Raw genomic sequence first — 13,098 nt, 5'->3', positions numbered from 1 at the left:
CATTTTCTCAATTTTCTTAATTTCTTTATAACTCATTGTTTTCATTATCTTCTTAATTATTTATTTTTACAATTTTTTTTTTACTTATTGTTCTTTTATTGAATTTAATTTTCTCAATTTTTTTTATATTTTTTTAAGCTATTATCAACTTCATAAATTGCTTTTGAAACTCTAATTATGTTCTTGTATTTTATTTTGTGAGATTTTAAACATCATAATGCGTTCTTCCCTCAATGTTTTAAATTATTTTTCTTAAATTCTAATTTCTCACTTTTCTTAATTTTTTTTAATTCCTATTTTTATTAACTTCTTGAATTATTTATTTTTACACTTTTCTCACCTTTATTTTACTTTTTCAAAACACAAAGAGAGACAAATTTGGACTCACTCGAAGAAATAAGAGTATGAAAATTTAACTTTAGCACATTAATTCAATGCATAAAAGTGTCACTACTGAATTAATCGAAGAAAGAAAAATTCATTTCCAGTGAAAACACCCTCACCGTTGGGACGAAGAAGAAGATGTGTTGTTAAAAAAATATGATTTTTAGAAAACCCACACAGTTGGGATGAAGAAGAAGAGGAGTTTTTAGAAAAATATGATTTTTAGAAAACCCACACAGTTGGGACAAAGAAGAAGGAGGAAGGTTTTTAAAAAAAATAAGGTTTTTAGAAAACCCACACGTTGGGACGAAGAAGAAGAGGGGTTTTCAGAAAAAATAAGGTTTCAATACGAAGAACAATGATTAAGACGAATACTAGCGCGGTTAAAAAAGGAACAAGATGTTCTTCTGTTCATCAGTTTGCACTCGCACTTTCTGCTTTTTTTTCTTTCAATGCCACGTCAAATTGTGAGAGAAGTTGTCAATAAATAGATGTTACTCTATCATTTTCCAAACATAAAGGAGTTGAAATTTTTTCTTCATGCTCACATCACAACTTGTTTGAATAATTTTTTCAAAGCTTTTGACTGATGCCCTGGTCAACGTCCCTAGAATTAGTTCAAATTAACAATATTTAGGTTGAGTCATGAATCTATTATAATGAAATAATGAAAATGAAAACAAAATAGTACACGGACAATAATCTCAATAAAACCAAATAAAAAGACAAAAAATTCAAAAAATCTAATTTATAGAATAACACATGACAATTTTTTTTAAAAGGTATTATCAGTTCGAGTTTGATCAACTTGAATAAAAAGACACATCAAGTTTCATGGTAATCAATCCCAGTAAAACAAATTAACAGACTTTATAACCAATAAACAAGTGAACAAAAATTCATTGATTAAACTGAAAAGTGAAATTGTATATTTTTCTTTCGTGTTAAGAACGTGTGTGAGAATTAAACTAATAAAAGTAAGTTTTTAATTTTTTCAGTGAACAGTTTATTAAACTTTCTGTTTTTCGTATTCTTACTGGATTTCTCATTTTAGTTTTAATGTGAAGAGCTGGAACCAGCCCATAATAACTACAAAGGCAGCAATGTTGAGTAAGGATATCTTTCTACATTTCCATATCAAGACTCTTATTTTATATATTTTTTTGAATTGTGTAATTTGAAAATTAAAAAATATTTTTTAAATTATATAATTTGAAAATCATTTTTAATTTTTAATTATATAATTTGAAAATTATTTTGTCTTAAAAAAAGAATACTTCAGGAAACTGCTTTTAGCGTATTCAAATGGTGGTGTAGAGGCCAATTGTGTAAACTTCAGGAAATAGAATGCTTTTCTCCTTAAGCAGTTGAAGATGAAGTGTAAACAAGAATTGTGATAGTGAATGTGAGTCAAGCGGAAGATAAAATATTTTGTGAGTAATGGAGAAAAATACTTTCAAATTCTGCATTTTGAAATTCAGAAACTCTCTTTTAAATTACACAATCTGAAGTTAAAAACAAGTTTTAGAATTTTTAATTCAGAAATAAAAATTAATTTTCGAATTGCATAATTAAGTTTTTTTAAAAAAACTAAATTTTTAAATTGTGTAATTCAAAAATTAAAAATTACTTTTAAATTATAATATTAAAACCTTTTTGTAAATCACAAGACATTTTTGATTTGTGGATTACGTAAGATGAGAATTTTAATATTTATAAGGTCCGGAAAGAAAATATGGAAGTGTAGGTCCGTTATGTAGAGAATGATATGGGCTAAGGGAAGCCCATGACCCATGAACCAACCGAGTGAAACCTAACCTCTAACAAAAAAAAAAAGAAAGAAAGGCAAAGCAAAACGAAAACCCTTAGCGAGCAGTGGTTGGTGGGAGAGGCTGTGTTTGGGGTTTCTGAAGTAAAGCACTCGAAGGAGAAGAAGTGAAAGAAAAAAAGACAGCAGCGGCGGTGTACGGTGGGAGCCATGGCGGCGCCTGAATCCCCTCTCTGTTACGTTGGTGTCGCCAGGCAATCCGCTGCTTTTCGCCTTATGAAGCAAATGGTGAATCCTCCTTCTCTCATTCCACCTTTTAATTCATTCTCTGTACTTTACACATATTTATTGAGTGCAAGTGTATTATGTATAATGTTAGGGTTGGGAAGAAGGAGAAGGTCTCGGAAAAGAGAAGCAGGGGATCAAAGGACACGTTCGAGTCCAAAACAAACAAGACACTACTGGTTTCTTCTTCCTCTTTTTTTTTTTTTTGTTTTTTCTTTTCAATCTTACTTTTCCTTTTTATCTCTCTTGCAATCACTATGCTTATTCGCTTATAAATTCAATTATACAGGTATTGGCCTTGAGAAGCCAAACCAATGGGCCTTTGACACCACTCAATTTGATAATATACTCAAGAGATTGAAAGTTGTATGTTTCTTCCTCACGTTTTTTTTTTTCGTGTTCGTTCAAATTTTGTTGCTCTTCGCTGAGATCTTATTTTTTCTGTGTGATCTGTATAGCAAGCGCCGCAATCACATGACAAAGGTATAATCATATCATATTCGTGCCCCGTCTGTGATTTTCCCACTTGATTGTGTTTGAGGATTGTGTTTTGCGAACATTGTTAGACATTGAGGAAAACGCACCTAAGGTGGAAACCAAGGCTAATGTTCCTGTTGATAATAATGATTCTGTCTCCAAAACTACAAGGCCTCAGGGAAGGTGTGTTTCTCTTTTATTTACGATTTGTGATTTATGTTGTTGTGTAGTCTTGATTTAGTTGTCCACGATTTTAACTTTACTTTGTTTCAGATACAAGAGAAGAGAGAGGGGAAAGCTTGTCTCGCAATATTCCATGAAGGATCTCGAAGGAATTCTTGTAAGTTCCAATTCTCGATGCTGGATTCACCACCATTTACTCACATTTTAACAACCTGTGTGGTGATGCTAACATGCCGTGTTACCGCTATGTGATGTTGTAGTGTTTTATTATTATTATTATTTTAATGTAGTGGCTGATATAGTTGAATAAATGAAATGCGTTTTGTTTACATTTGAAATCAGGTGCATGACACACCTCCAGTTGCTGAATTGGACGAATCACTATCACTAGAATTGTGGGAATGGGATTGGGGTCGGGCATTAGCTAGTGTATTTACTAATCAATGTTCATGTTTGCATATCTACTTTGTTATTTTAGTTTTTTTTTATTCTTTCAATAAATTTGCTTTTATGTTTATTCGATGAACCTAGAACACCTATTTACTATTTCATATATATATATATATATATTTGAATTATAACTCTGGTATTCGAGAAAGTTCAATTTTTGTTCCAGTATACTTAGTTTAGACACAGACTTACCGTATATTGCAATATTCTCAAATTTCGTTGCATGAAGGGATGCTTGAGTATTAGATGCCCCTTGTGCTTCTTTTTATCTTTTTGAAAAGTCTTGATACTTTAAATCTTTAAAATTAAAATATTAAGCTAATGGTGGTAGCATTTTCTATATTCTAGCTTCTTAAATGTGTTTTGCAGTTTTATTTCATACAAGCTTGTCATTGTTTGCTTACTTCTATGATGTTGGTGATAGGTTAAAAAGGGTGACATATCTGGGGTTACTGATAATTCTGATGGTGAGCTGGACATGTCGAAGTCATCTGAAATTCACAATTTTGAAGTTGAAGGTATACTATTCAACCGAAATTTAGTTTGTGCTATTCATGTTGATTGGCTTCACATATGATATTTAGATACTGCATTGGTACAGAAAGCAAATATCCCGCTATACCTCCAGATTGGTGGGGCTACAAGTATGGTTTTGTCTCTGGTGGATTTCTAGGAGCTGAGTTGAAAAAGAAAAGGTCTATGACATCTGAAACTGTAAAAAATAGGGCAGAGAGAACTGCTTTTCATGAAGAGGATCAAGAAAACCTTTATAATCTAGTCCAGGTATGTGACCTCTTGTTGCTATTGAACTTGTTACACGTAGTGGTAGTATAGTCACTTCTGTTTATTTCATTTATGTCAAATGATAACAGTAATATAGTCACCTGTGATGTCCAATATTAAGATGGTTCTGGCGGTACTCGACTGATATTACGGGTGTTATTGGTTAGGTGGGGTTGGGTTTGGTTGGGCTGGATTGTCAATTATCAAGTCCAAAGTGTATCAACTTTGATCAATAGTGGATAGAGTTGAATTGGAAAATTTAGTTCTCAGAAAATAAAAATTGTTTTACAATTTAAAAAAAAATACTATTTTTTCCTTTACCAATTCATTTTGATACAATTGTCAACTATTTATATTATATATGTATTTTGTTTTGACGTATATATGAGAAGTCGGTTCAAAATTTAGTTTGTAGGCTATGAACTTGTTTTTCATGACGTTTGCTTTGGAGTCAGTGAATAAGAACTATTTATGTGTAAGAGCTTGTTCTTACAAATGAAAAAGATATTTCCCTTTTGTACAGAAAGTAGTAGTTTTAGAGAAAGTTAAGCTTATAGTTAGTGAGTTTATCATTGAAGTAAAAATTAGATAGGGTTCTAAAACATGACGTGGAAGACTAAGATTTGCAAAAAGCAGTTAAATAACCCATTAATGTTCTCTACTATAGATGCTCCAAGTTATGTTTGAGTAAGGAAAGTAGGGAAAAAGAACGAAAATGATGTTTAATGTGATTTTTTTCAATTTTTATTTTTATAAAAATATACAAATAATAAATTAAAATTAAGAATGTTATATAATGATGGGTTGAGTTGGGTTGAGTTCATGAGTTTAAGCACCAAAAAAATACCCTACCCAATGAACAATGAGTTTGATTGTGTTGGGTTTGACCCAAACACTCGATACGCAAAGTGTTTGGTTTCAGTTAATGGGTGTCATAAAACCCTAGGGCTATATTGTGGTAATAATTTCGTATCCAAACCTGTTGGGTGTAATGAATTATATAGCAATATATTTAATTATACAGTAATTGTTCTCCAGGAGAAATCCACAACGGGGAAGCAAGGACTAGGGATCAAGGACAAAACAAAGAAAATAGCTGGTTGCTATTATCAGGGTAAAAAGACATCCTTTGATGATAGTGATGAAGATTCTGCTGACACGGATTCCCTTGAAAAACAAGCCCATGATGACTTGGTTAAAGTAGAAAAGATCCTTGAATGCAAGGTGAAGCTGAAAAAGTTGTGCAAAAAGATTTTACAGCAGGTGAGTCCTATTTTTTGTGTTGCAAATATTTTTCCCCTTAATAAATTCGTGACCGATCACTTCCTGATTAACTTCAGGTGCCTGGAGAATCATTGAAACTGAAACAGCTCAAAGTTGTTATTGATGAACATTCATCTTCGGTTTTGTCTGACTTTTCTTCAAAGAGAGAGGCTATTGCTTACTTACGGCAAAAGGTAGTGCTTCTGGCAACCTTTTCTTGACAGAAGAAATGTATGATGCTTGAAATATTGTTGCAGTCATCTAATATTTGTAAATCTGGGATATGGAATCGTGGATATTATACTTGGCATTCCTTGCTTTGGTAATATCCGTGTTATTAGTTGCATAGTCCTCCGCGTTTTGACATGATTTTTTCCTTTATTGCAGCTGACAGGTAGTAGGAAGTTCTGTATCGAAGGCAAAAGAGTGCGATTGGCATCAAAGAAAAGCTGAAATTTTGATACGTCTTTTTCTTGACCTTTCTAATTCATTATATTTATTGGGAGAGAAAGGGTTTAGGTAGCTTTTCATTGGTTATCTTTATCAACGTATGTTGTATTATTTAAATAGCATTTTATGAAATTTAATTTACATTTTTTGCGAGTTTAAAAATTTGTAATCGAGAGCGTGTGTAACCGGATTCCATAGTAAAATAATGTGTACTCATTAGAGTGATGGATGAACATGGAATCCTCAAAAGGGGTTCCTTTTGATTCGTACTTAATTTTTATTTATCTAGAAGCTTCATACATATTCCTTTCGAATGAAAATCTGGAACATGCATCGAAGGTTTTTTATTTATTTTTTTTATTTTTATGTCTACTCTTCTCTTCCAATAATTAGACTTACCACTAGAAAACATGTGCATGATTAATTTTTATTTTCTAAATATCATTTAATTTAGTATTTTCCATTATATAATAGTCTTAAAAATATTATATTGTGATATAGTTTGTTAAAAATTGTCACTGTTAAAACATTTCAATTACTTTAAATACGATGGAAAGTTCCAATTGATGAAATATCTGTTTATATAAATACCATAATCTTCCTTTTCAATTTTTAATATAGGTGAAAGGACTATGTGGTCTGGGACGATAAATGAATTCGGTTTAGGGATGAGAATACAGGATAATGCAACTAAGTCCTTTATTCTGCAAGAAAAAGTGTCATACAAGTGGAGTTTTCGATTTGCTGACCTGTTGTACCTGTTTTGTATAACTTTCAATTATAGGAAAAGACGAACTGGTCTGTACTTTCGTAAAATTTTCTTTTATCATATTTTGATATTTAGTTAGACAAAAATTGTTTTATATATTTTTTTTCTTTTACTCTGCTTAAATCTTTTATTTTTTATTAATTGTTATAATTTTTTTTTATAGTTTAGATATAATTTATTTTTATGGTTTCACGAAAGATCTAATTTTGATAAATATACAATAATTGTTATAATATTTATATAAATTTTTTAAGATTTTGTTTTTTGGATCAATTTGTAAACCCATGAGACAATTGTTATGTTGGATGGACCAACAAAATTTCATAAATTTTAGGATTAAGTATGTTTTTAGTTTCTGAACTTTGGTCTAAAATTGGAATTTGTCTCTGGTCGAAACTTTGATAAATTTCGGTCCCTAAACTTTAAAAATGAATGAATATAGTTCTTTTAACCCAACTTTATTAACTTTTTTTAAGGTTTTGAACGCATTTCTAAGTAAATATTGGAGTTATTTATGCCGTTTGACACATTCTCGGCTCAATATTTACTGAGAAATGTATTCAAAACCTAAAAAAAAGTTAACAAAATTTAGTTAAAAGGACTATATTCATTTATTTTTAAAGTTTAGGGACCAAAATTTATCAAAGTTTCGACCAGGGATGAATTCCAATTTTAGATCAAAGTTTAAGGACTAAAAACATACTTAACAGGCCAATTTTCGAATTTTGTCGAATTTTAAAAATAAATAATTATAATCTTTTTAATCTGATGTAATTATAATTTTTTAATCTGATGTAATTTTTTTCATGTGTTAAAGTGAAATTTTAAGGTGACACTTGAACTGTTTATATTAATGTATTCTAACTTTGAAATATAGAAAACTTATCGTAATTAAAACAACTATAAATTTAATTTTGAATTTAACTTTAGGGACTATGATCTTTTTAATTTTTTAGATAGTTTATAAGATTTGTATCAATTTATCTTTGATCATTAAGTACACATTATTAGGTTTTTACACTTTTATGCAATTATTTAACTTTCATTTAATTATTATTTCATTTTTATATAATTATAATTTATTTTTAATATTTAATTTAATGTTGAAAAAATTGTATATCTTTTTATCATGAATACCATAGATATTATGATGTTTTCTTCGATGATTTTTATTTTCTAAAAATTATTTAATTAATATTTAAAATAATAGAGATTAATATTTAAAATAATAGAGAAAAAAACATAAGTACGAGTTTGTTTCCATTTTCTAACGGAGATAAAATATAAATTTTATATCTGTTAAACATTAAATTAAATATAAATTTTTACTTCAAAAGTCATCTTGAAATAGTCAATCTCACGTCGGCTCCTAATGTGTACTTTGACAGTAACAACACCATAAAGAAAAACAGGGGACGACATCATTGCCAAAGTGAAGTGATTTGCGAAATTTTCAATTTCAATGAAGCAAATTCCGAATGTGATATTTTAAACCTTACTCTGTTTATTCCGAATGATCCAATTAATTCTAAAATTAAAAGGTTTTGATTCAAATATAATATATTAAGAAATTCTTAAACCTACACAGCACAATAATCACAACTTAGTAAGATTATTGGTAGGGATGAGTCTAAGACACGTTACAATAAATTCATCTTTATTCTTATTGACCCAAAGTTGTTCATATGAACCTTCATGTAATTAAGAAGTGAGTCATAAAATTTATGAAAACCAACAAAATTAAGATTGAGATTCATTTTTTCTTGTTATTTTCATTAAATTACAATTAATGATAAAAAGCATGCTCAATCAAATGTGAAAGAAAATGAATTGCTAGCATTTCTCCTTAAATATCACTACATCCAAATTCAGTAAAAGTAGGAAATTATTCTTTATTTGAGATTTGATTAAACCAATCTGGTAACTAGTTTCTAAATGTACGGAAAACTATGATTTAAATTGTAATATCTGATCGTGCTGGTGAGATGAATGCAAACGTGTATGGAGAACATATTATGCATTTAAAAATAACTCAAATAAGATAATAAACTAATTGAACAAAATCAAACTTTTAAGTTTTATGGAAACTAATACCAAATTTTCGAATTTTATCGGAGTAAAATGAAGCTTGAATTTTTATAGAAACCAAAACCATATTTTAAAATTTTCGGAAACTAACAAATGTCTGACATGTGGGAGCCATGTGAATGCCGTATCACTAAAAATAATTAGAAATTAAAACTAAATTTCAAAACATTTTAGGAAAAAAAATATTGTTCATCATTAAAAAGAACTTACATAAAAAAGGTTACCTAGACATTTTTCTTCATGATTGTTACGTAATCTGAGCATCATTTTTAATAATAAATTTTCATATTTAACAACTAAATGAGGAATTCGTAATTGATTTTTTGATTAATTTTCTTATAAAAAAGTTTATCCAACCATAGAGTTGTGAGCGAACCAGCTTGGTACAGAGGAAGAACTATTCCCATAACCTAATATTGAATCTTAAGAAGTGTTGTGAATTGTGAACAGAAGAAGCAAAAGTAGTAAAGTCATAAAATTGGGCTATATGATGAAAATGTTACGTTTGATTTGATATTTTGGAAGTGTACTAGACGGACCACTTTGCCCATAAAAGTCCACATTTGCATCTACCACTTTCCCTGCGTTTTACGAAACAAACAACATTTCAGCTTTTAAGGTGTTTGTTTTTTCTTTGCTCTACTTTGTCCTTCTCCATTTAACACTCTATTCAACACCATACACCCCCAACATTACACCATCCTTGCAACTTGCATAATCTATTTACTTCTTTTTATTGTTATTATTATTATTAATAAGACAACAACCTATTTACTTCAAAACTTCATCACATACATAATTATTCTTAAGTAGTAAATTTAAACTTAACTTCGTAAAATTAGTTTTGAAAGATTACATTAGACTTAGACTTAAAGTTCATTTTTTAAGATAATATTAAAATCATCCAAAATTTAATTTTAAAAATATTGATCGTGTGTTAGACTTCAATTACCTACTATTCATTTGCTATCAGATAATCATTAATATCTAATTTCAAATTCGATATGTATATATAAGGTGTATTAAAGATCTCACATAAATAAAAAAACAAGACAAATTTATCATATATAAATAGGTACAAATTTTACTTTACAAATTGTTTTTGTGATGTCGAATAAGACTTGGACGCATTTTTTTTATGATGGTAAGTGGATTTAATTGGCAAAATTATACTGAAAACACTTTTTTTATAAACATATATATATATATATATATATATATATATATATATATATAATCCATTGGATTGGAGGTGTGATAAATGAGTGGAACATCTTTAAAGTGTAGAATGAAAAAGGGAAGAGATTAAGTTCGGTTTTGCTAGATTCCTAGCTAGGATTTATAGTATATGGCATAGTGGTTTCGTGCCCAAAAAGGAGAGTGTGGTCTCAAATCTAAGTAAGGATTGGAGCTATTCACAGTGACAACCCTAACATCCTATATATCAAGAAAGAGCTAGAAACGTGTGCGTTATGTAACTAATTATTAGCCCACTCCAACTGACTCCATCAAAAATCCCCAATTTATTCTTCTCAAACTCAAACGTAATCAAATAAACACCAAACCTTTGGCTGCAACAATACCACTCACACATTACATTCAGTGAAATCCCTCGTCGACCAAAAATGGAAAAGATTTTAGAGCTATATACGTAAATAAAAATGAAAATTTATATTCAATTTTCTGTTGAAAGTTCTACGTCGACTAGAGATAAAGTCAATTTATAATATATAGATAATATACAAATCTCACCTTACAAGTCAATTTTATAGGGTTAAATTAGACTTAAAACCATCTTCTAATATTTTTCTTGTATAAAACATTGTGTTAGGTAACAATCACAATATGGATGAAGAAAAATAGGAAAAAGAATATCATTTAATTAATTAGCTGTTAAAATATAAAGGTTATATCATAATATATACTGACATCATCTAATATATATCCCACTGGAGTTTATGTATTTCTACAATAAAAAATGGATAAACAAAGAACAGAGAGAGAGAAAAAATATTAAAATACAATGAATGTGGAGGAAGTGTTACATAAAATATTATAGAAACATACCGCATAAATAATGTGTCTAGCTAACTCCTTTCATACCGGCACCATAATTACTTTTGGTTATTTTGAGGCTAAAGAGAAAAAGGGGCATAGTGAAGACTAAAGCTTTATCCATGTGTGTATAAAGTTCAAATTATTGATCCCTTGGAAGCAAATTGCATATATTGAATTGACTTAAGAACAAGACTGATTCAATAGTCTTATTATTATTATTATTCCCCTGTGATTCACTCGTCTATATGAACCCAAATAAAGGGAAAAGGTTATTAATTGATCAGCACCGAATTGCTGAAAAAAAAAATATCCTTTCTACACATGATCCACTTGCACTCATTTTGACTTTATAGTTAGTCAACCCTAACGAAAATACTATTGCCAATTTGAAGTTTGAAGCGAGAAGAGAGAACATACATTATTCAAAACCCTACCCACTGGTTTGGTTACCATTTCATCAATCTATATATAGCCAAACATTTCGGTTTGACATTTCTTCAACACCCTCTTCACTCACCAAAAAATTTTCTGACTTTCGTTTTTCAGTTTCAAGTCTCACGGTCCAACCTTCATTTCTTCTTCATAATTATTGTTAGTTGGTTGTTTGATGGATGAATTTGCGTGCTTGAGGGATTGGGATTTGGAGGCTATTGTGAGAGGAAGCAGTGGTGAAGCCACCGCCATGGACGATCCAAATCCTGATTTTTCTTATTTCTTCTCCGACCAAGACGAGCTTCTTGATAGCTTTCCAGAATTCTCAGAAACCACCAGGGTCCTTGATGATCTCGAAGATCTCTACAAACCTTTCTACCCAGTTTTGCACCCTCTCTCACCTCACACCATCGTTACCACTTCCCTATCCATCCCCATAGAACCCCAACAGGTCAAAGAACTCAAAGCATCGGAAGACAAAGTAGCCCTACAGGGTTTGAAAACTCCCCCAACACCTAAGTGTAAAAAAGGGTATGTTAATTATTTTCCATTCAATCAAACGCAAAATCTTCATCTTCTTATTATTTTCATGTCGATAATTAACTGATGTATAATTTTGTGTTTAGCATGTTTTTCAAGAGTTTCGCCATAATTTGTATATCATAGATATCATCGAAACTCTCTAATAACGAGGTGCGTGTTGTCGTTGTATTTGTTGTTGCAGGAAGAAGAACCAGAACAAGAGTGTGGTGAAGCAGGTAACAACAGCAGAAGGTCTGGACGATGCATGGGCATGGCGTAAATATGGACAGAAACCAATAAAGGGTTCTCCGTATCCGAGAAGCTACTATAGGTGCAGCAGTTCCAAAGGGTGTTTGGCGAGGAAACAGGTTGAAAGAAGCCACTTAGATCCTGCAGTTTTTCTGGTTACCTACACTGCTGAACACAGCCATCCCCACCCAACTCGGAGAAACTCTCTTGCTGGGACCACTAGGAAGAACAATTCCCTCATTCCCCCTCCAACAACTCGTAACCACAACACTACTTGTTCCTCCAGGACACCTTTGATGGTGCAATCCATTGAAGAAAAACTTGTAACAAGTGTGCAACAAAGCATGGACTTGAAGAAAGAGGAAGACTTTCTTGAGTGGTTCGATGATGATGGTGCTCAATTTGGTGATGCTTGGATTCCAACCTCAGATCTAGAGAAGCTTATTGGACTTGAATGCCAGCATTTTGCACTGGACGGGGGTTTCACCGATGGTTATGCTCACTCTTGACAAATTTCTGATTTAGAGTTTTCTTTTTTTCAAGGCCAATGTAGATCCAGACCTACTCAGTTTTCTGGGTGTTTTAAATTGCAGTTATGTTTATATACCACCATTTTACATTGCGGTTCATGCACTGTAATGTTGCAATACCAATTATGTTTGTAGATATTCCCACATCAAACAATATTTTACTCTCTTTTTTTTTTTACCTGATTTCCGTCTTTTATTTTGGCTCCCTTCTCAGTAGTCGGTGAATCTTTCATTCTTCAACTGTTCATGTTGATTCATTTTGTGAGGTTGTTTACAGTATTTGTTCAATAAGTTCTTCTTTAAGTATGACTTAATTACAGGTTAATGTCATCACAATGTCAGTCCGACTAAAATTTTTCCTAATATATATTATTATCATTATATAGATTTATATACTTTTATTTTCT

General features: G+C 30.7%; 2 protein-coding genes across 2 annotated transcripts; both read left to right on the top strand.

Moving 5' to 3' along the window:
* The first annotated feature begins 2,226 nt into the window (after nt 1-2,226).
* LOC114175953 (D111/G-patch domain-containing protein) lies at nt 2,227-6,363 on the top strand. The gene is made up of 11 exons (XM_028060809.2): nt 2,227-2,440; nt 2,532-2,616; nt 2,727-2,803; nt 2,896-2,920; nt 3,004-3,097; nt 3,188-3,254; nt 3,972-4,065; nt 4,149-4,330; nt 5,369-5,593; nt 5,671-5,787; nt 5,981-6,363. Exons 1-11 carry the CDS (start codon nt 2,363-2,365, stop codon nt 6,044-6,046), a joined length of 1,110 nt encoding a protein of 369 aa, XP_027916610.1. The 5' UTR covers nt 2,227-2,362; the 3' UTR covers nt 6,047-6,363.
* Nucleotides 6,364-11,438: 5,075 nt separating this feature from the next.
* On the top strand, nt 11,439-12,867 carry LOC114177110 (putative WRKY transcription factor 29). The gene is made up of 2 exons (XM_028062360.2): nt 11,439-11,921; nt 12,115-12,867. The coding sequence occupies exons 1-2, from the start codon at nt 11,566-11,568 to the stop codon at nt 12,668-12,670; spliced, it is 912 nt and encodes a 303-aa protein (XP_027918161.1). The 5' UTR covers nt 11,439-11,565; the 3' UTR covers nt 12,671-12,867.
* The last annotated feature ends 231 nt before the right edge of the window (nt 12,868-13,098 follow it).

Source organism: Vigna unguiculata, chromosome 3, assembly GCF_037176805.1.
Source record: "Vigna unguiculata cultivar grain cowpea cultivar isolate G323 ecotype 2 chromosome 3, ASM3717680v1, whole genome shotgun sequence".
In the NCBI taxonomy this organism is placed as follows: Eukaryota; Viridiplantae; Streptophyta; class Magnoliopsida; order Fabales; family Fabaceae; genus Vigna; species Vigna unguiculata.
Note: the sequence above shows the minus strand (reverse complement) of the source record. Positions and strands in the feature narration are given on the sequence as shown.